This window comes from Danio rerio, chromosome 4 (assembly GCF_049306965.1).
Source record: "Danio rerio strain Tuebingen ecotype United States chromosome 4, GRCz12tu, whole genome shotgun sequence".
Lineage (NCBI taxonomy): Eukaryota > Metazoa > Chordata > Actinopteri > Cypriniformes > Danionidae > Danio > Danio rerio.
This window is the reverse complement of record NC_133179.1, coordinates 46681511-46705121: the sequence shown is the minus strand read 5'-3', so window position 1 is coordinate 46705121 and position 23611 is coordinate 46681511. Positions and strand designations below refer to the sequence as shown.

At 39.1% G+C, this 23611-nt stretch overlaps 2 protein-coding genes across 5 annotated transcripts in view; one reads left to right on the top strand and one right to left on the bottom strand.

The window, feature by feature from the left end:
• zgc:174653 overlaps window positions 1-23611 on the bottom strand; it is a 954986-nt gene that overhangs the window by 494694 nt on the left and 436681 nt on the right. The window lies entirely within an intron of this gene.
• LOC108183562 (NLR family CARD domain-containing protein 3-like) overlaps window positions 1-23611 on the top strand; it is a 163499-nt gene that overhangs the window by 24729 nt on the left and 115159 nt on the right. Inside the window, exon 7 of the mRNA XM_073947413.1 lies at window positions 6467-6551. Coding sequence (XP_073803514.1) covers window positions 6467-6551 — 85 coding nt within the window. The remainder of the gene's footprint in view (window positions 1-6466; window positions 6552-23611) is intronic.

Below are 23611 nucleotides of genomic sequence, written 5' to 3'. Positions count from 1 at the left end.
TTGTAACTTTAAATAATGCATCTGAATAAAAACCTCTGCTAGTAAAATAACCTTTTTGTCATATAAAGCCAGAGGATAAATGTTCAGCATCTATTAGAAATCCAAAAGAAAAGTAGAAGAACAAAGCAAAAACAAATTAATCCAAGTACCAAGGTGACAGACAAATGACAAAAATATAATCCACAGAGCAGAGAGACAGAGGTGCAACAGTCCACATTTATTAATCCAACATAAAAACAAGTGCAGAGTACAAAAATTTATTAAATCAGGTTTATTGGGATTTATGGAACATTTGTATGCAGACAACCTAATCATACAAAATGAAACGGATCATCATTTGACTTACACACTCTTAAATATTTACATATTAGAAGCCTTGCCTATAATTACAACATGAACAAACATAACCCGACCAAGAAGAGGAACTTCTCTACACACATAGCTATTAAAAATAAAAGAAAAAAGTAGACATTTATAGTAGATATTTTATAATTTTTTAATTTTTATTTATTATTTTTATTTTTTTACCATCAAGTGTCATCCAAAATATAACTTTAATTCCCAGGTTATAAGAAATAACCTTCTTACAATACAATAATTAGAACATAGCTAAAATTGGTAAAATTATGGACTCCAGTTTTGAGCAAATAATGAACAATTTGAAGTGTAATACAATTAAGGGTTTAATATCTGCATTGGACACTTAGGGTGCTTTCACACCTACACTTTTGTTTCGGAACGTGTCTCGTTTGCCCAGTTAGCGAGGTTCGTTTGGCATATGTTAACAAAGCAATTGCGCTCTGTTCTGCGCCAAAGTAATCGCTCCGAGATCGCTTGAATGAGGTGGTCTCAGCTCAATTGAAACGAACCCTGGAGCGGTTCGATTGCAGTGAGAAAGCGATCAGATCTGAGCGCTGTTATATCACAGTGTTTTATGTAGGGCTGTAGCGATACTCTAATCTCACGATACGATGCGATACACGATGTTCAGCTCACGATACAATATATATCACAATATTTACCCAAAGATGCGATGCGATTAGATATAACTCGATACGATTCTATATCATTCGATACGCTTACATAATTTTCTGATAGATTTAAAGGAGACAAAGTGATTTGGTGACATCTTGGGAGTGTTTAATTTACTTGGATTTAATTAATTGAAATAAACTTAACAACAGACAGCTAGCAAAATAAATGCGGGACAAAATTAATTAAAAGATGTGATGAGAAAATTTGTTCCATTTATTGAAACAGTGCAAACTGTAGCTTACAAGCCTTTGAAAAAGTAAATAAAGTGCAACATTGCAATTTGCAATTAACAATGGAGAGTTAAAGTGCAAGTGGCCTATTCTGAACAGTTTCTTTGACATCTTTTTAGCTTGACAAAAAACATGAGGTAGCAAGTCTAGCTGCCATGAAAGTAAACATAGTAGCACCATGTCTTCTCCAAAACGTCAAATAATTGTAAGTCACTAAGATTATTTAACTTAAAACATGGTAGAGTATTTTAAGGCCTGTAAGCCTACACGTATGTGAGGTAGCCAGTCTAGCCAGCCGAAAAAATAAACCGTGGCAGCCAGACATTAATTCAAGTTGAATAAAATTGTACCCAATTTAGCAAAGTAGCTTAAGGCCTTAAGTGAACACTAAACAAACTCTCCTCTCCACATAACTGCAGACCAAGTGATCTACATTGTCTTCAAGATCAGAGGTACCTTTTAGCTAGTTGTGACAATAGTGGATACTGACACTGGTGCTCCTTCCCCCAGACCAGTGGATCTTCTTTCACTTCCAGGAGGTCCGCCTCCTTGTAGCGGGTCATCTGGTCCTTGGCCTCGTCCACTTAAGTATTTTTCTTGGTTTGTGCTGCACCACCACCGTATCGTTCACCAAGAAGGGCAGCCAGTGGACAAGACAGCCTTGGATTCCGACCTTCAAATAAATAAACAATAAAAACAAACAAACAAAAAATAAAACATATATTTATATATTATATTTATATGTTTTTTAGTTAAGCACATTCCATAATTCCTACACAGAAATTCAGACAACACAGTGCGCTGCACTGGATAACAATGGGTAATACTACTGACCTTGACTGCTCACTTCTTCCATGAATTGCTCTCCTTCATCCACAGCGTCTTCATCATCTTTTTTTAGATGCCATCCCCTCATCATCAGCATGAGCATTTGCTGTGCCCTCTTCATCCACACTCCAAAGTGACTAAGTCAACATGAAATTAAATTCATGAGTTTTATTGTATACATCTTTTAATTACTTTATTAAATATGCCTTTAAACCTGTTAACATTATAGTATTTAATTATGCTTTTAAAACTATTTAATATTTATCTATTTTAAAATGATGTAGGATTTGCCTTTTAAACTCGAAGTACCATTGCCATACCTCTGATGGCTGCATGCATATTTTATTTATAGACAGCACGGATGCTTTACATAAAAGACTAAACAAATTTAATAATGTAATTAATAATTAATAAAAAAAAACAAAAACTATTGAAAAGTAACCACACACTAATCTGGTAACTACATCCGTCAACTTGTGTTCTGGTAGTTGTAGAAGCCTCTGTTTCTCTTTCAGCATGTGGTTGGCTGTGGTGCTACGTCTGAAGAAACTCACAATATATGGTGATATATGCTTCAGTTGTGCGCGAGGTCCAGACATCGCACGTCTGGGCAACTCTCTCTACGCTGGCCAGGGAGGCTTTAACGCCCTTGTCTGAGCGTACAGCCAGGGAATGCAAACCTTGGTGAGGTGTTCGCAGGTTGGAATAGAATAGCGGGGCTCCATCGTGTTCACCATGCGCCTAAAGTCGGGGTTTTCCAACACTGAATACGGTCTCAAATCCTGACAAATAAAGTAGGCAATGGATTCTGTAATTTTTTGCGACCTTGGTGAGGCAGATGGAAATTTGTGGGAACAACCGCCATCGATGTCCAGCGTAGTTTGTTTTAGGTCAAGCGGCCGCTGCTGCTTTGGGTCCTCCGTAAGTATTAACTTGTCCGGGTGGTAACGTTTTAGGTGCGCTCGTATTTAACGTTAGTGCCACATAGCGTACAAAGCGCGATGCTTTTATCTAAGTCGTTGCTTTCCTTTTTTTTTAAAAAAAAACCAAAGTGCTCCCACACATCTGCTTTTAAGCAGGCAGGTGCTGGATTTATGTTCACCGCCATTCTCTGAATATCTACGCTTTTCCTTGGTAAACAGGAAGAGGTAGACATCTGCGTCTGTAAAGTTAATACAGGTAACTTGCTCTACCGCAACACTAGTGGCTGGCTGACCAAATCGCTCTTCCTGCAATGCGAACGGGGGTAAACAACATGGTGATTTAAAGGGTACGTATGTATCGATACTTGCGACTAAAAAATCGATACTTTCTTAGGAAAAAAAAAATCTTTTTATATCGCAGAATCGATAGAATCCTCCAACCTTAGTTTTATGGATATGTAATAGGCTTACGGCTATATGAAGAGAGAATTATGAGTATGGCAGGAAGTTTTGAGAGTCTCCAGATGCCCGCAAACGAGTGATGATCTCCTGGTCCTCAAATAGGCATCGTCGCGCACCCTTCTCACCCCTTCCCACCCAATGACTGTAAAAAATATGGCACAAAATAACAGCCCCTTTTGCCATTGAACGCCTTGAGGGCAAAACGCCTGCTTGACGGGCACAAACTGTCGCAAAAGACTGCTGAAATTGGAGCCAGACATGCGCAGAAGGACTGTCTGATGGAGCCAGAGGAGGAGCCGCGATAATGAGCGGAGTCGAGCTTCCAACCAAACGCTTTATGTAAAATCAACCACGCCCCCCGAACTTCTCACTCGACTGCCGGTGTCTGCACTATAACAAACGCTCACTGATGTAAATAGAAGCACTTACATTAAAAAAACACAATAATATACGGTTTAAAAACGGTGTGATGTAAGCTGTTAAACTTTAATAAAAGAAATACATGGTGGACTGCAGAAATAAACGATCTTTTATACACTCTAGCCTGAATATGAGCACAAATAATATATTCTCTTATTGTTATATTTGTTGTTGGTATTTGTTATCTTCATAGGGGTAGAAATAACACTTGTAAAATATGAACAATAACATATAAACAACACATACATTTTTAGAAAGGTTTTTATTTTTAATTAGCCATCAACAGAACCCAAAATATAGCCTACACACCATAACGATTTACCATGCGGGAACAATCGTGCGTTTAGAAGATAAATACAGCAAGATTACTAAATATCAACAGGATATTTACACATCCCAACCCTGCAATTTGTCAATTTGTGCAAAAAAAACTTTGAACTATTAATACAACGTCTATCTGCTGTAACATCACTAGTATATTGTTTATTCATTTTCGCTTGAATTGTTTATTTATTTAATTTTTTTGCCTCCGTTTTCATTTGGTTTATTCGATGCCTTCATTATATCTGGCAACGAGGAATTTACATTCTTTTTAATGTTAGCTGGAGTGTTCAAATAAAACGCCAACAGTAAATGATGTAAATAAATAATATCTAACATTTACAGCTCTATTAGGTTATATAAGATTCGATTTCAAGAACGTTATAATGATTTATAACAGCAAATTCAGTAGATCACTTAATAACATGCCAAAACTTAAAATGCAGAGACGTCCTATAAAGCAAGTTTAAATAACCTTACAGGAGATCAATGTGGAGATTATTATTTAAACACAAAGAGAATTACTGCTAACGATCTCCTGTATACCCCGTACTTAAATGGGTTTATTTTATTGTGCAGTTTTATTGTCATTTTCGTATTTATTATTATTATTATTTAATACTTGTCGATACAGGTTTATTGTTATTTATTTTGTCCTTTATTTAAATAATTGCTGTATGCTGTTTGCATCTTTATTCAAAGGTTAAACTCAGTGATACACTTTGCGTTCACATAGTAGCATGCGTTTGTTGTTATATCAACAAAAATGGGTGTAATAACGTTAACAAATGTGAGGGTTTTATATAATGAAGATTCAATCGCGCCAGCTCCGGGCATCAGCGCATAACCTAGTCGCGGCGTCGCGGGCTGATTCCGGCTCGCATGCGGCAGCGCCTGCTCGCTCGGCCGCCGCATCTGGCTCAATTGACTCAGGCTGGAATCGGGCAGTGAGTCCAGGCATCCGGAGTAGGTCCAGCAGAGGTAGTCAGTCTGAGGGGTAAGTCTCCGGCAGGCAAGAACTGGCCCCAGTGTATTTTGCTATCTGGGTGGCTAGGCGTGTATTAGCAAACTAATAAAGCCCGAATAAAGCTCTGACCTTAGCGAATAAACAGTGTTCCACCAGATCATGTATGTCAGAAACTGTAGTTTACTGCTGAACTCATTTTGTCATAGTAAAATATCACAGAAATCGAGTAATAACACTTCAGTCTTCTGCCGAAGCTCAGACGCCGCGCTTTGAGAAACTGTCAATCACAGCTGTCAATCACGATGACACGCCCAGCATTAAATTACTGCTAAAAACAAACTGTTTACAAAAATGAAGATCTGCACCTATTTCAGCACAATAACCAGTGCCTTAATCGACCAGAACCATCGTTCGGGACATTTTATTGCAAGTGTAATTAATTTTTTTATTTGGGCTCAAGTCTCCTTCATTAACACGGAGGAGGCGGGCTTTATGACTTGTACTGCAGCCAGCCCCCAGGGGGCGATCTAACGGCCGAGACCTTCACTCAAATGCAGGCTTGCGGCACACTTGTTCCCACCGCGTCTCTCCTCAAACACTTTGCGCACGCGCACCATGTCAAGCACCACCAAACCACCACCTCTCCTGACAGCTTAGCGGGATGCTGCAAAATAAACCCTGACACTCTGACCAATGTAAGGAGAGTTTACTCGCATGTGACTTGCTTTAGCTCTTTTGGTCCGATTAGAAACTTTGCAGTGTGAAAGCGAATCGCTCCAAGAGCAAAGAGCAACAATGTAACATTTGTAATCCCTGTTTCGGAACAACTGAATCAATTCACAGGTGTGGAAGCACCCTTAAACTAAACACACGCATGCGCACACACACACACATTAGTATAGCTAGGAAGAGGCAATGAAGAGTGAATAAAGTTATAGCTGTTGCAAAATGAGCTCATAGGAAATTATAAATAATTATTCATAACTTATTATCAATTATTCTTAATTCCCCATGAGCTCATTTTGCTACAAAAAGACAATCAGGAGCACATGGGCTGATTGGAAGTAAAGTCCAGGCACATAAAACAGCAGAAACCCTGTCAATGAGTAATCCACTAAACTTTAGTAAGAAAACAATATCATCTGCCAAAAGGTATTTTTTTAAATTACATTAATGGTCACACATGGACTGTTTATATATAGTTGATATGTGTTTATATAGTTATATCTGTATCTGTTTACCTCTAAATGTATTATTACAGTAGTTTTATTTGTTAACAGTGTTGAATACGAGTTAGCAGATTCAGGAGACGAGACTGACAGGAGCAACAAGAGTTTTACAGACAATCTCCTGTGGATCTTCCAGGTGGGAAAAACTCATTTTGATTCATAAAAGTCACTGAATAACTCCATAAAAACACACACAAATTATTTGTTTACAAGACTTTTGAGAACATGATCTTGTAACCAGTGGAGGTGCTAGCTTGAATGACACCCTGGGCGAATCACCCCATATACGCCCCCTCCTCCCTCAAGCTTTTAAATAGTTGGTTTATAGAAGTGTAGTTGGTAGTCTAGTAGTCTAGTATGGTTCTAGAAGGTCACATCTAGTTAATACCTAACTTCTGGTAAAATATGGACAAAACCCGAATTGGAATTATTAAAAATATTTATAGTTATTATAAATAACATAATAATAATAATACTAATAACAATAATAATAATAATAGTTATTGTAATTAATATAAATAAATAACAGAAATAAATCCTTAATGTAACTGAAAAACAATTAATTTTGACAAAATATACATGTGTTTTATAGTATTATCTGTTAATCTTAGACTTAACTCAAGGCCGAGAATTAATGTTATGAAGTCTTATCTCCCTGCCTTATTATCTATCCTTTCTGCTTCTAAAGCCATACTTAGGCAAACGATCATAATCATATTACATCAACTTCAGTTTTGTCAACTAGCAAAACTCGCTGCAAGCCGACACCTCGTGTCATACTGTAAGTTACATAAAAGGCTGCTCTTTTAATTCTTTTTTAAATTCTTTTCCTGTAGCTGTGCTTGCACAGTATCTTTGCTTTTCAGATTACAGTCTGCTTGAACATAGCTTCTTTATAAAAGTATAAAGGTTAAAAGGGGGCATTGCCCAGTTTAGTACACACAAAACTGAATTTTTTTTCTGTCATTAATAACCTTCAACCATATATATTTTATAATTTGAAATAGCAATTAAACTATGAAAAGTGTGAAACTAAAGCTAGGTCTATAGTCCAGAGATCTGGTCCAGGTCAGCGTCTGGTTCAGGTCAGCGTGTGCCCATATATTGGCTACAGCCTTTAAAACGCGCACATGGCGGTGGAAACGCTCTCTAAACTCACATGGGAGAAACTGGAATAGTGGGTGACATGAAGACAAGCAGCCTAATTAATTTTATGTTCTGGTTAACTAATTATTTAAACACAACTCTCTTGAGCTCTAAAGGAAAATAAAAAAATCTGCCGTTAAATTAATTTTAGCAGAAACGCAACTGCCAGTCAATTTCACATTAGTTTTTCAGTTAGGGCACATGTAGCCTAATAAAAATGTTTAGTTCACTGCACAGTCCCACAGTAATCTACACTATTATTTATATTTTAATTTATTATATTCATTATTAATATTATTAAATTTAAGCTAAAATTGATAAAATGCAGAACCATTTTAAATGTCTGCTTTCATTTTCCAATCGCTAAAGCTTAATTTTACAGTTGTGTAAAGAAACATCCCATTATGCAGCAGCAGTCAAGTTAGGACACTTAAAAAACACCTTTTGAGTTTATGAACTCGGCCTGCGAAGTCAGGTTTACAGTGTTATAAATTAAATAGGTATAATGCGTAAGTGGATTTGCCTCTCAACCTTTCACATGCGCTGCATGTAGGCTAAATGATAATCTTTTTTAAAAATCTATGTAATTTAGGCTATACTGCTATTTGCTCATGCAAAATTAAACACCAGAAAATATACTGCAGAGGCCTATTTAACAGTTAAAATACAGTAAGCATAGGGCTGGGCGATAATTTGATATCGATAATTATCACGATATACAATTTTTCGATAAAACGATAATGACAGTTCGATAATTGCTCAATAATATTTACGCACTATGCGTAACGTTGGCAAGCATTTTTCAGCCTGCCCTTCTGACTGCCGCACGCCGTACAAGTTTACAGCCATATAGTGTTAGTTGCACTGAAAGGAGTAAGAAAGAAATAAGGTAAAAAAGGTCAGAGTTACAGACATCGGTGACAAGAAACGTCACTAGACTTTATGAGCTACTTAGTTTTTCGCTATCCAACACAAAACAGAGCAACGTGCACCGCAAACTGTGCAGACGACTCGTATCATCAAAAGCAGGCAACACCACGACCTGTTTTACCATGTAAAACAAGACCACCCTTATGAAGATGCTAAGAAATTACAGACATAAACAAGTGTTGGCTACCCAGCAGAGTCTCATGTCATCATTTTCGAAAGCCGTGCCTTACGAGAGAAACCCCCCGAAAAGACAGACGAAAGATATGACAGACGACACAATCTCAATCACATCTCAATGAACACTTGATGCTTGCTGTAAACTACAGCCTGCATCATTTAAGGGTATTTGTTAAGACAATAATAAGATCTTTTGATGTCAAGTCTTACGTTTCCTTTTTAATATTAAAATATTTGTTTTGAAATCTGTAATACCACTTTTGTCTCTCATCGACGGTACAAGAACCAGCCTTTATATATTTAAAGGCCATAATCACAGAGGAGAAATCAGATGCTCAAGACATAATCTTTAAAACAATGACATATTAAAAATGCAGCAAATATATGACAGACGTTTACAACAGCAACAGCTTTTTTTTTCCACAGAGCGAAGCATCATCCACCCGCAGTTGTTTAAGGTTGACACAAACTAAATAAATTTAAACATATTTCCTTGAAAATTTATCTTTTCGTTACGAATTTTGTTTTGTATAATGTGTAACTTAATTTTGATGTTTATTTTGTTGGTCAGTTATCTACAGCATAAACAACATCTTAGGTGAAGCGCTTTAACACAAGCCCGCTATATGCTTTAGTGCCAAAACAATCCATCAAACTATTTTCAGTTTCATTTTAATACATTAACCAAGCGCGGTCTGAGCAGCATAAACTTGACAGTCTTTTCGCAGCACTGATAGATTTCTTGGGTTACCTCGGAAGAATAAACTTGGATGGAGTGCAGAAGCTTGCTGTGTAAATGGAGAGGCTCCCTGGCTGGCTCCCCGCATGTTTTCGTTGTGATGTGCGATTTGTAAAATGAGAGTCTGCATAGACCTATTCATGCTAGTCTGTTAGACAAAGTTGGTTAAAACACGAGCGGATATATCGGAGATATGCACATAACAAGGTTTTATGCGACCCGCAATATGGGATGTCAAGAGGGTGACCGCATAAGTAAGGTTAACTTGATTATGTAATGCGTGGATGCGTCTCAGCGCAAGCATAACTAAACCTTAAATGTAAACGTGTCATTTTATTATTTATATTGTTAGACAGCTAAATAATTTCACTAAATGTGTTAAATCAGCTGCACAAATGTGTTAAATCAGCTGCGTATATAATTGATGGATATAAAGATTTTACATTTATCAAGATAAATATCAATATCGGCTGATATTAAAAAAATTATCATGATAATTTTTTTTTGCCATATTGCCCAGCTCTAAGTAAGCATATCGATTTTGTTTTGACTTGTAGCTCATGGCCCTAAAAATGAAAATGTAGTTTGAAAACTAATGTTTGTACCTGAAAACAAGTTATTAAAATAGGCTAAATAAATAAATAAAATGACTGGTAGGCATAATAGCCTAATGGTTTATGATGGCGTTTTTAAAAAAAGCCAACCGGACGTATCACGAAAAAAAATCACTTTTGATAACATAAATCGTTGTTTTTACCCATGACAATTATAAAAAAAGTTATATAGCCTATTAAGTTGTGTGCTATCCATGCCAAAATTTAACCAGTTTTCATGGTAATAACTGTGAATTTATGTCTTTTTAGGTATTTTTCTGGCTACACTACAGTGGCCGGGAAGTGCAAAACAACATTACATAGTTTAAAAGGAACAAATTTACATTTTAGAAGAAACAAATTTACATTTTAGAAAACAAATTAACAAGACGCAAAACACTTTTACAAATCCCGAAACAAATTTACAATTACAAATTCCCTACGGAAAGGGAATGTACCACACCCCGGAAGTGACGTAGAATGTACCACACACCGGTAGTGACGCGGGGGAAAGTTGTTGTTGCTGGTGAGCGCGGTAAATTCGCGCTGTGGAGTACATGGTGTAAACAAAGTTTATGGTGACCAAACATGGACTGCGGTCGAGGGTTGTTTTGCCCGTTTTGTGGCAAACACATGAGCAGCTTAACACGGTTTTACTTTGCGTATGGTCGGTGTTTAGAGTTTATAAAGGACGCGGACCAGACGGAAACGCCAGACCTTGCGCCAGACATGCTGCATCAATGTGTTCAATATTTTAACGAGATCCACTCGTACGCTGTAATCGTGAACATTATGTCAAGTCTACACTGTGTAAACCTCTGCTTGAAGACTCTTAACAGTAAACTGAAGGAAGCCGGTGTTATGGTTTAACTGTTGTCCGTGTTAACTGAGACCCCTTTTCAAATGTGCAAACTATCCACGTTTGCAGATTGGCAGATTCGTCACTTTTTCACAGCAACAAAACATGCCCATACCGAATAAAGATTCTTATTCACTTAGTGTCAGTGTCAGTGAAATAAATGTAATTGACCTGTCATCAACGGGATTCGAACCCAAGTCAAAAGGTTCTGCACGAGTACCAACCGACTCATCCAACTGAGCTACTCCAGTGTACAGGTTAAGATCGGTTTTGGTATCTTTAACAGTCAACATATGCCGTGCTTCAATTGTTTCCATGTACTTGCATTTACATGTTTCTATGCACTCTCTCATGCTGATATTTTCTCAGAATAGCTCTAATTTATTTTATCGCAGTTAGTCAAACCATGATTTTTATAGTTGTAGACTTGTGAAAACCTGTGTACAAAGTCACACACGAGCTGGATATCATTGATATTTTCCAGTGTGTGTGTTACATTCCGGGTCACTGCCGGTGTGTGGTACATTCATTGTCACTTCCGGGGTGTGGTACATTCCCTTTCCGCAGGGAATCTGTAATTGTAAATTTGTTTCGGGATTTGTAAAAGTGTTTTGCGTCTTGTTAATTTGTTTTCTAAAATGTAAATTTGTTTCGTCCTTTGTAAAATTGTTTTTCCTATGTAATTGTGTCTGATGATAGGTAAAAATGTTTTTCAAAATGTAAATTAGTCTCGAGCTTTATAAAAGTGTTTTAAACTTTGTAATGTTGTTTTGCACTTCCCGGCCACCATACTACACTAATGCCTTAAAATGTAACTAAGTAACACTTTTTTAAAATGACATTAGATTAACATTTAACTTTTTCCTAACACTGATTGATATTGGTTGGGTAATGAAGCGTGATTACTCTGTTATTGTAACCACGGGGGGATGACACATACAACTGGGGTAAGATCCACAATGCAGGTTTATTCGTAGTCAGGCAAGCAATGGTCAATGCAGGGGCAAACAGATATATGAGGGCAATCCAGAGTCGAAGTCAGAATAACAGGCAGATAGTCAGAGGCAGGTGGCAGACAGGGAGAACTGGATAAACAGGGCTATGTCAAAACACGGGAAAACAAGACAAGGAAACCGCGTTGTAATGTCATCTAAAGATCAACAAGACTCGGCAACCTGAATAGGTGAGTGTGTGGCTTAAGTAGGGTGTGCAATCAGTCTCTCACAATCCTCAGGTGGTGCGAGCAATCAGTCTAGATGAGGAAGCAGGTGTGAGTGTGACCGTAGTGTATGTATGAATATTTAGTCCAACAATGGCGAAATTGTAGTCCATGAGTTATTGTGAGTGAGAACCAGCGATCGTATTCCATTAGTAATTGTGACAGTTATGCTGATCAGTAATAGCAAAACTGTGCATATTAATATTATTAGGGGCCAAGCACCGTAGGTGCGTAGGCCCCTATTGCTTTCATTAGCGTTCCTATTATTATTAGGGGCCAAGCACCGTGGGTGCGTAGGCACCTATTGCTTTCGTTAGTGTTCTTATTAGGGGCCAAGCACCGTAGGTGCGTAGGCACCTATTGGATCCGTTAGCGTTATTATTATTATTATTATTAGGGGCCAAGCACAGTAGATGCGTAGGCACCTATTGCTTTCGTTAGTGTTATTATTATTAGGGGCCAAGCACCGTAGGTGCGTAGGCACCTATTGGATCCGTTAGCGTTCCTATTATTATTAGGGGCCAAGCCCCGTAGGTGCGTAGGCACCTATTGGATCCGTTAGTGTTCCTATTATTATTAGGGGCCAAGCACCATAGGTGCGTAGGCACCTATTGGATTCGTTAGCGTTCCTATTATTAGGGGCCAAGCACCGTAGGTGCGTAGGCACCTATTGCTTTCGTTAGTGTTCTTATTATTATTATTAGGGGCCAAGCACCGTAGGTGCGTAGGCACCTATTGCTTTCGTTAGTGTTCTTATTATTATTATTATTAGGGGCCAAGCACCGTAGGTGCGTAGGCACCTATTGCTTTCGTTAGTGTTCTTATTATTAGGGGCCAAGCACCGTAGGTGCGTAGGCACCTATTGCTTTCGTTAGTGTTCTTATTATTATTATTAGGGGCCAAGCACTGTAGGTGCGTAGGCACCTATTGCTTTCGTTAGTGTTCTTATTATTAGGGGCCAAGCACCGTAGGTGCGTAGGCACCTATTGCTTTCGTTAGTGTTCTTATTATTATTATTAGGGGCCAAGCACCGTAGGTGCGTAGGCACCTATTGCTTTCGTTAGTGTTCTTATTATTAGGGGCCAAGCACCGTAGGTGCGTAGGCACCTATTGCTTTCGTTAGTGTTCTTATTATTATTATTATTAGGGGCCAAGCACCGTAGGTGCGTAGGCACCTATTGCTTTCGTTAGTGTTCTTATTATTATTATTATAATTATTATTATTATTATTATTATTCTTCCGTTTCTTCCGCTGGATTTGAATGGCAGCCCATATAGGCGAATGCGGGAAAGTTGTATAATTTGGCACAATGATAGAGGCCAGTATTAACATTAACCAGGCCAATTATGAAGTCTAACGAAAGCACCACTTGTCCAAACTTTCACGTATGTTTATCATCATAACTTTTGAACCGAATGGGCTACAATCAAAATTCTTTTTTCCTCTGATTCCTTGGCTCAGTCCGATTCAAACACACCCTATGACGTCATTTTCCGTCATGAATTTTTTCGCGCTATTTTAAATTTTTCGAAAAACCTAGTTGATCGAACTCGTCCTAGGCCGTTTCTCCGATTTTCACCAAAATTTAATCACATGATCTACAGACCATGCCAACCAAAAGTTATGGAATTCAAGTTGATTAGACCAACCGTTTTCGTTTAACTTGCGATCAAATTTAACGTAGAACTTGCAAAAATGGACTTGAGGCAATATCTCTGTAACGCATTCACCGATTCACACCAAACTTGGTGTGTGTTATGACAACTAGGGTCTGAGGTTAATTGCGGAGTTTCGGCGCACTGCCCCCTAGTGGTCCGGAGATACTAAAGACTTGCTTTTTGGCTTATAACGTCTCAACCTTTCGTCCGAAACTCATGAAACTGGTCTCATTACATTCGGCAGAGCATGCCGAGTCGAATGATGTCTGATTTTCACAGGTCAGCCATTTTGGGCGTCGCCCATTTTGATTTTTGGCCAAAAATGCTATATTTTACCAACACATTCACATATCATTACAAAACATGGTATGCATCTTCAACCCCATGCCCTGAAAGTACTCAAAAACACCTGGAGCAGCGACACATTATGGCCAATAGTGCTTGGCCCCTTAATTGCTGCTTGCAGCTACATTTATTATTATTAGGGGCCAAGCACCGTAGGTGCGTAGGCACCTATTGCTTTCGTTAGTGTTCTTATTATTAGGGGCCAAGCACCGTAGGTGCGTAGGCACCTATTGCTTTCGTTAGTGTTCTTATTAGGGGCCAAGCACCGTAGGTGCGTAGGCACCTATTGCTTTCGTTAGTGTTCTTATTATTATTATTATTATTATTATTAGGGGCCAAGCACCGTAGGTGCGTAGGCACCTATTGCTTTCGTTAGTGTTCTTATTATTATTATTATTATTATTCTTCTTCTTCTTCTTCTTCTTCTTCCGTTTCTTCCGCCGGATTTGAATGGCAGCCCATATAGGCGTATGCGGGAAAGTTGTATAATTTGGCACAATGATAGAGGCCAGTATTAACATTAATCAGACCAAACATGAAGTCTCAAAATCAAACTCTCTAGCGCCACCACTTGTCCAAACTTTCACGTATGTTTATCATCATAACTTTTGAACCGAATGGGCTACAGTCAAAATTCTTTTTTCCTCTGATTCCTTGGCTCAGTCCGATTCAAACCCACCCTATGACGTCATTTTCCGTCATGAATTTTTTCGCGCTATTTTAAATTTTTCGAAAAACCTATTTGATCGAACTCGTTCTAGGCCGTGTCTCCGATTTTCACCAAAATTGAATCACATGATCTACAGACCATGCCAACCAAAAGTTATGGAATTCAAGTTGATTAGACCAATCGTTTTCGTTTAACTTGCGAACTAATTTAACGTAGAACTTGCAAAAATGGACTTGAGGCGATATCTCTGTAACGCATTCACCGATTCACACCAAACTTGGTGTGTGTTATGACAACTAGGGTTTAAGGTTAATTGCGGAGTTTCAGCGCACTGCCCCCTAGTGGTCCAGAGATACAAAAAACTTGCTTTTTGGCTTATAACATCTCAACCTTTCGTCCGAAACTCATGAAACTGGTCTCATTACATATGGCAGAGCATGCCGAGTCGAATGATGTCTGATTTTCACAGGTCAGCCATTTTGGGCGTCGCCCATTTCGATTTTTGGCCAAAAATGCAATATTTTACCAACACATTCACATATTATTACAAAACATGGTATGCATCTTCAACCCCATGCCCTGAAAGAACTCAAAAACGTCTGGAGCAGCGCCACCTTATGGCCAATAGTGCTTGGCCCCTTAATTGCTGCTTGCAGCTATATTTAGGGGCCAAGCACCGTAGGTGCGTAGGCACCTATTGCTTTCGTTAGTGTTCTTATTATTATTATTATTATTATTATTATTATTATTCTTCTTCTTCTTCTTCTTCTTCTTCCGTTTCTTCCGCCGGATTTGAATGGCAGCCCATATAGGCGTATGCGGGAAAGTTGTATAATTTGGCACAATGATAGAGGACAGTATTAACATTAATCATACCAAATATGAAGTCTCAAAATCAAACTCTCTAGCGCCACCACTTGTCCAAACTTTCACGTATGTTTATCATCATAACTTTTGAACCGAATGGGCTACAATCAAAATTCTTTTTTCCTCTGATTCCTTGGCTCAGTCCGATTCAAACCCACCCTATGACGTCATTTTCCGTCATGAATTTTTTCGCGCTATTTTAAATTTTTCGAAAAACCCATTTGATCGAACTCGTCCTAGGCCGTGTCTCCGATTTTCACCAAAATTGAATCACATGATCTACAGACCATGCCAACCAAAAGTTATGGAATTCAAGTTGATTAGACCAACCGTTTTTGTTTAACTTGCGAACTAATTTAACAAAGAACTTGCGAAAATGGACTTACGGCGATATCTCTGTAACGCATTCACCGATTCACACCAAACTTGGTGTGTGTTATGACAACTAGGGTCTAAGGTTAATTTCGGAGTTTCGGCACACTGCCCCCTAGTGGTCCGGAGATACAAAAAACTTGCTTTTTGGCTTATAACATCTCAACCTTTCGTCCGAAACTCATAAAACTGGTCTCATTACATCCGGCAGAGCATGTCAAGTCGAATGATGTCTGATTTTCACAGGTCAGCCATTTTGGGCGTCGCCCATTTCGATTTTTGGCCAAAAATGCTATATTTTACCAACATATTCACATATCATTACAAAACATGGTAAGCATCTGGCACAATGATAGAGGACAGTATTAACATTAATCATACCAAATATGAAGTCTCAAAATCAAACTCTCTAGCGCCACCACTTGTCCAAATGTTCATGTATGTTTATCATCATAACTTTTGAACCAAATGGGCTACAATCAAAATTCTTTTTCCCACTGATTCCTTGGATCAGTCCGATTCAAACGCACCCTATGACGTCATTTTCCGTCATGAATTTTTACGCGTTATTTCAAATTATTCGAAAAACCTATTTGATCGAACTCGTCCTAGGCCGTTTCTCCGATTATCACCCAAATTGAATCACATGATCTACAGACCATGCCAACCAAAAGTTATGGAATTCAAGTTGATTTGACCAACCGTTTTCGTTTAACTTGCAATCAAATTTAACGTAGAACTTGCAAAAATGGACTTGAGACGATATCTCCGTAACGCATTCACCAATTCACACCAAACTTGGTGTGTGTTATGACAACTAGGGTCTAAGGTTAATTGCGGCGTTTCGGCGCACTGCCCTCTAGTGGTCCGGAGATACAAAAAACTTGCTTTTTGGCTTATAACGTCTCAACCTTTCGTCCGAAACTCATGAAACTGGTCTCATTACATCCGGCAGAGCATGCCGAGTCGAATGATGTCTGATTTTCACAGGTCAGCCATTTTGGGCGTCGCCCATTTCGATTTTTGGCCAAAAATGCAATATTTTACCAACACATTCACATATCATTACAAAACATGGTATGCATCTTCAACCCCATGCCCTGAAAGTACTCAAAAACGTCTGGAGCAGCGCCACCTTATGGCCAATAGTGCTTGGCCCCTTAATTGCTGCTTGCAGCTATATTTATTATTATTATTCTTCTTCTTCTTCTTCTTCTTCCGTTTCTTCCGCCGGATTTGAATGGCAGCCCATATAGGCGTATGCGGGAAAGTTGTATAATTTGGCACAATGATAGAGGCCAGTATTAACATTAATCAGGCCAATTATGAAGTCTCAAAATCAAACTCTCTAGCGCCACCACTTGTCCAAACTTTCACGTATGTTTCTCATCATAACTTTTGAACCGAATGGGCTACAATCAAAATTCTTTTTTCCTCTGATTCCTTGGCTCAGTCCGATTCAAACCCACCCTATGACGTCATTTTCCGTCATGAATTTTTTCGCGCTATTTTAAATTTTTCGAAAAACCTATTTGATCAAACTCGTCCTAGGCCGTGTCTCCGATTTTCACCAAAATTAAATCACATGATCTACAGACCATGCCAACCAAAAGTTATGGAATTCAAGTAGATTAGACCAACAGTTTTCGTTTAACTTGCGAACTAATTTAACGTAGAACTTGCAAAAATGGACTTGAGGCGATATCTCTGTAACACATTTACTGATTCACACCAAACTTGGTGGGTGTTATGACAACTAGGGTCTAAGGTTAATTGCGGAGTTTCGGCGCACTGCCCCCTAGGGGTCCGGAGATACTAAAAACTTGCTTTTTGGCTTATAACGTCTCAACCTTTTGTCCGAAACTCATGAAACTGGTCTCATTACATCCGGCAGAGCATGCCGAGTCGAATGATGTCTGATTTTCACAGGTCAGCCATTTTGGGCGTCGCCCATTTCGATTTTTGGCCAAAAATGCTATATTTTACCAACACATTCACATATCATTACAAAACATGGTATGCATCTTCAACCCCATGCCCTGAAAGTACTCAAAAACGTCTGGAGCAGCGCCACCTTATGGCCAATAGTGCTTGGCCCCTTAATTGCTGCTTGCAGCTATATTTAGGGGCCAAGCACCGTAGGTGCGTAGGCACCTATTGCTTTCGTTAGTGTTCTTATTATTATTATTAGGGGCCAAGCACCGTAGGTGCGTAGGCACCTATTGCTTTCGTTAGTGTTCTTATTATTAGGGGCCAAGCACCGTAGGTGCGTAGGCACCTATTGCTTTCGTTAGTGTTCTTATTATTATTATTATTATTATTATTATTATTATTATTCTTCTTCTTCTTCCGTTTCTTCCGCCGGATTTGAATGGCAGCCCATATAGGCGTATGCGGGAAAGTTGTATAATTTGGCACAATGATAGAGGCCAGTATTAACATTAATCAGGCCAATTATGAAGTCTCAAAATCAAACTCTCTAGCGCCACCACTTGTCCAAACTTTCACGTATGTTTATCATCATAACTTTTGAACCGAATGGGCTACAATCAAAATTCTTTTTTCCTCTGATTCCTTGGCTCAGTCCGATTCAAACCCACCCTATGACGTCATTTTCCGTCATGACTTTTTTCGCGCTATTTTAAATTTTTCGAAAAACCTATTTGTTCGAACTCGTCCTAGGCCGTGTCTCCGATTTTCACCAAAATTGAATCACATGATCTACAGACCATGCCAACCAAAAGTTATGGAATTCAAGTTGATTAGACCAACCGTTTTTGTTTAACTTGCGAACTAATTTAATGAAGAACTTGCGAAAATGGACTTGAGGCGATATCTCTGTAATGCATTCACCGATTCACACCAAACTTGGTGTGTGTTATGACAACTAGGGTCTAAGGTTAATTGCGGAGTTTCGGCACACTGCCCCCTAGTGGTCCGGAGATACAAAAAACTTGCTTTTTGGCTTATAACATCTCAACCTTTCGTCCGAAACTCATAAAACTGGTCTCATTACATCCGGCAGAGCATGTCAAGTCGAATGATGTCTGATTTTCACAGGTCAGCCATTTTGGGCGTCGCCCATTTCGATTTTTGGCCAAAAATGCTATATTTTACCAACATATTCACATATCATTACAAAACATGGTAAGCATCTGGCACAATGATAGAGGACAGTATTAACATTAATCATACCAAATATGAAGTCTCAAAATCAAACTCTCTAGCGCCACCACTTGTCCAAATGTTCATGTATGTTTATCATGATAACTTTTGAACCAAATGGGCTACAATCAAAATTCTTTTTCCCACTGATTCCTTGGATCAGTCCGATTCAAACGCACCCTATGACGTCATTTTCCGTCATGAATTTTTTCGCGTTATTTTAAATTATTCGAAAAACCTATTTGATCGAACTCGTCCTAGGTCGTTTCTCCGATTATCACCCAAATTGAATCACATGATCTACAGACCATGCCAACCAAAAGTTATGGAATCCAAGTTGTTAAGACCAACCGTTTTTGTTTAACTTACGAACTAATTTAACGTAGAACTTGCGAAAATGGACTTGAGGCGATATCTCCGTAACGCATTCACCGATTCACACCAAACTTGGTGTGTGTTATGACAACTAGGGTCTAAGAATAATTGCGGAGTTTCGGCGCACTGCCCCCTACTGGTCCGGAGATACTAAAAACTTGCTTTTTGGCTTATAACGTCTCAACCTTTCGTCCGAAACTCATGAAACTGGTCTCATTATATCCGGCAGAGCATGCCGAGTCGAATGATGTCTGATTTTCACAGGTCAGCCATTTTGGGCGTCGCCCATTTCGATTTTTGGCCAAAAATGCTATATTTTACCAACACATTCACATATCATTACAAAACATGGTATGCATCTTCAACCCCATGCCCTGAAAGTACTCAAAAACGTCTGGAGCAGCGCCACCTTATGGCCAATAGTGCTTGGCCCCTTAATTGCTGCTTGCAGCTATATTTAGGGGCCAAGCACCGTAGGTGCGTAGGCACCTATTGCTTTCGTTAGTGTTCTTATTAGGGGCCAAGCACCGTAGGTGCGTAGGCACCTATTGCTTTCGTTAGTGTTCTTATTATTATTATTATTATTATTATTATTCTTCTTCTTCTTCTTCTTCTTCCGTTTCTTCCGCCGGATTTGAATGGCAGCCCATATAGGCGTATGCGGGAAAGTTGTATAATTTGGCACAATGATAGAGGCCAGTATTAACATTAATCAGGCCAAATATGAAGTCTCAAAATCAAACTCTCTAGCGCCACCACTTGTCCAAACTTTCACGTATGTTTATCATGATAACTTTTGAACCGAATGGGCTACAATCAAAATTCTATTTTCCTCTGATTCCTTGGCTCAGTCCGATTCAAACCCACCCTATGACGTCATTCTCCGTCATGAATTTTTTCGCGCTATTTTAAATTTTTCGAAAAACCTATTTGATCGAACTCGTCCTAGGCCGTGTCTCTGATTTTCACCAAAATTGAATCACATGATCTACAGACCATGCCAACCAAAAGTTATGGAATTCAAGTTGATTAGACCAACCGTTTTCGTTTAACTTGCGAACTAATTTAACGTAGAACTTGCGAAAATGGACTTGAGGCGATATCTCCCTAACGCATTCACCGATTCACACCAAACTTGGTATATGTTATGACAACTAGGGTCTAAGGTTAATTGTGGAGTTTCGGCGCACTGCCCCCTAGTGGTCCGGAGATACTAAAAACTTGCTTTTTGGCTTATAACGTCTCAACCTTTCGTCCGAGACTCATGAAACTGGTCTCATTACATCCGGCAGAGCATGCCGAGTCGAATGATGTCTGATTTCACAGGTCAGCCATTTTGGGCGTCGCCCATTTCGATTTTTGGCCAAAAATGCTATATTTTACCAACACATTCACATATCATTACAAAACATGGTATGCATCTCTAACCCCATGCCCTGAAAGTACTCAAAAACGTCTGAAGCAGCGCCACCTTATGGCCAATAGTGCTTGGCCCCTTAATTGCTGCTTGCAGCTATATTTATTATTATTATTATTATTATTATTATTATTATTCTTCTTCTTCCGTTTCTTCCGCCGGATTTGAATGGCAGCCCATATAGGCGTATGCGGGAAAGTTGTATAATTTGGCACAATGATAGAGGCCAGTATAAACATTAATCAGGCCAATTATGAAGTCTCAAAATCAAACTCTCTAGCGCCACCACTTGTCCAAACTTTCACGTATGTTTATCATTATAACTTTTGAACCGAATGGGCTACAGTCAAAATTCTTTTTTCCTCTGATTCCTTGGCTCAGTCCAATTCAAACGCACCCTATGACGTCATTTTCCGTCATGACTTTTTTCGCGCTATTTTCAATTTTTCGCAAAACCTATTTGATCGAACTCGTCCTAGGCCGTGTCTCCGATTTTCACCAAAATTGAATCACATGATCTACAGACCATGCCAACCAAAAGTTATGGAATTCAAGTTGATTAGACCAACCGTTTTCGTTTAACTTGCGAACTAATTTAACGTAGAACTTGCGAAAATGGACTTGAGGCGATATCTCTGTAACGCATTCACCGATTCACACCAAACTTGGTGTGTGTTATGACAACTAGGGTCTAAGGTTAATTGCGGAGTTTCGGCGCACTGCCCCCTAGTGGTCCGGAGATACTAAAAACTTGCTTTTTGGCTTATAACGTCTCAACCTTTCGTCCGAAACTCATGAAACTGGTCTCATTACATTCGGCAGAGCATGCCGAGTCGAACGATGTCTGATTTTCACAGGTCAGCCATTTTGGGCGTCGCCCATTTCGATTTTTGCCCAAAAATGCTATATTTTACCAACACATTCACATATCATTACAAAACATGGTATGCATCTTCAACCCCATGCCCTGAAAGTACTCAAAAACGTCTGGAGCAGCGCCACCTTATGGCCAATAGTGCTTGGCCCCTTAATTGCTGCTTGCAGCTATATTTATTATTATTATTATTCTTCTTCTTCTTCTTCTTCCGTTTCTTCCGCCGGATTTGAATGGCAGCCCATATAGGCGTATGCGGGAAAGTTGTATAATTTGGCACAATGATAGAGGCCAGTATTAACATTAATCAGGCCAATTATGAAGTCTCAAAATCAAACTCTCTAGCGCCACCACTTGTCCAAACTTTCACATATGTTTATCATCATAACTTTTGAACCGAATGGGCTACAATCAAAATTCTTTTTTCCTCTGATTCCTTGGCTCAGTCCGATTCAAACGCACCCTATGACGTCATTTTCCGTCATGAATTTTTTCGCGCTATTTTAAATTTTTCGAAAAACCTATTTGATCAAACTCGTCCTACGCCGTGTCTCCGATTTTCACCAAAATGTAATCACATGATCTACAGACCATGCCAACCAAAAGTTATGGAATTCAAGTTGATTAAACCAACCGTTTTTGTTTAACTTGCGAACTAATTTAACGTAGAACTTGCGAAAATGGACTTGAGGCGATATCTCTGTAACGCTTTCACCGATTCACACCAAACTTGGTGTGTGTTATGACAACTAGGGTCTAAGGTTAATTGCGGAGTTTCGGCGCACTGCCCCCTAGTGGTCCGGAGATACTAAAAACTTGCTTTTTGGCTTATAACGTCTCAACCTTTCGTCCGAAACTCATGAAACTGGTCTCATTACATCCGGCAGAGCATGTCGAGTCGAATGATGTCTGATTTTCACAGGTCAGCCATTTTAGGCGTCGCCCATTTCGATTTTTGGCCAAAAATGCTATATTTTACCAACACATTCACATATCATTACAAAACATGGTATGCATCTTCAACCCCATGCCCTGAAAGTACTCAAAAACGTCTGGAGCAGCGCCACCTTATGGCCAATAGTGCTTGGCCCCTTAATTGCTGCTTGCAGCTATATTTATTATTATTCTTCTTCTTCTTCTTCTTCTTCTTCTTCTTCTTCCGTTTCTTCCGCCGGATTTGAATGGCAGCCCATATAGGCGTATGCGGGAAAGTTGTATAATTTGGCACAATGATAGAGGCCAGTATTAACATTAATCAGGCCAATTATGAAGTCTCAAAATCAAACTCTCTAGCGCCACCACTTGTCCAAACTTTCACGTATGTTTATCATCATAACTTTTGAACCGAATGGGCTACAATCAAAATTCTTTTTTCCTCTGATTCCTTGGCTCAGTCCGATTCAAACGCACCCTATGACGTCATTTTCCGTCATGAATTTTTTCGCGCTATTTTAAATTTTTCGAAAAACCTATTTGATCGAACTCGTCCTAGGCCGTGTCTCCGATTTTCACCAAAATTGAATCACATGATCTACAGACCATGCCAACCAAAAGTTATGGAATTCAAGTTGATTAGACCAACCGTTTTCGTTAAACTTGCGAACTAATTTAACGTAGAACTTGCGCAAATGGACTTGAGGCGATATCTCTGTAACGCATTCACCGATTCACACCAAACTTGGTGTGTGTTATGACAACTAGGGTCTAAGGTTAATTGCGGAGTTTCGGCGCACTGCCCCCTAGTGGTCCGGAGATACTAAAAACTTGCTTTTTGGCTTATAACGTCTCA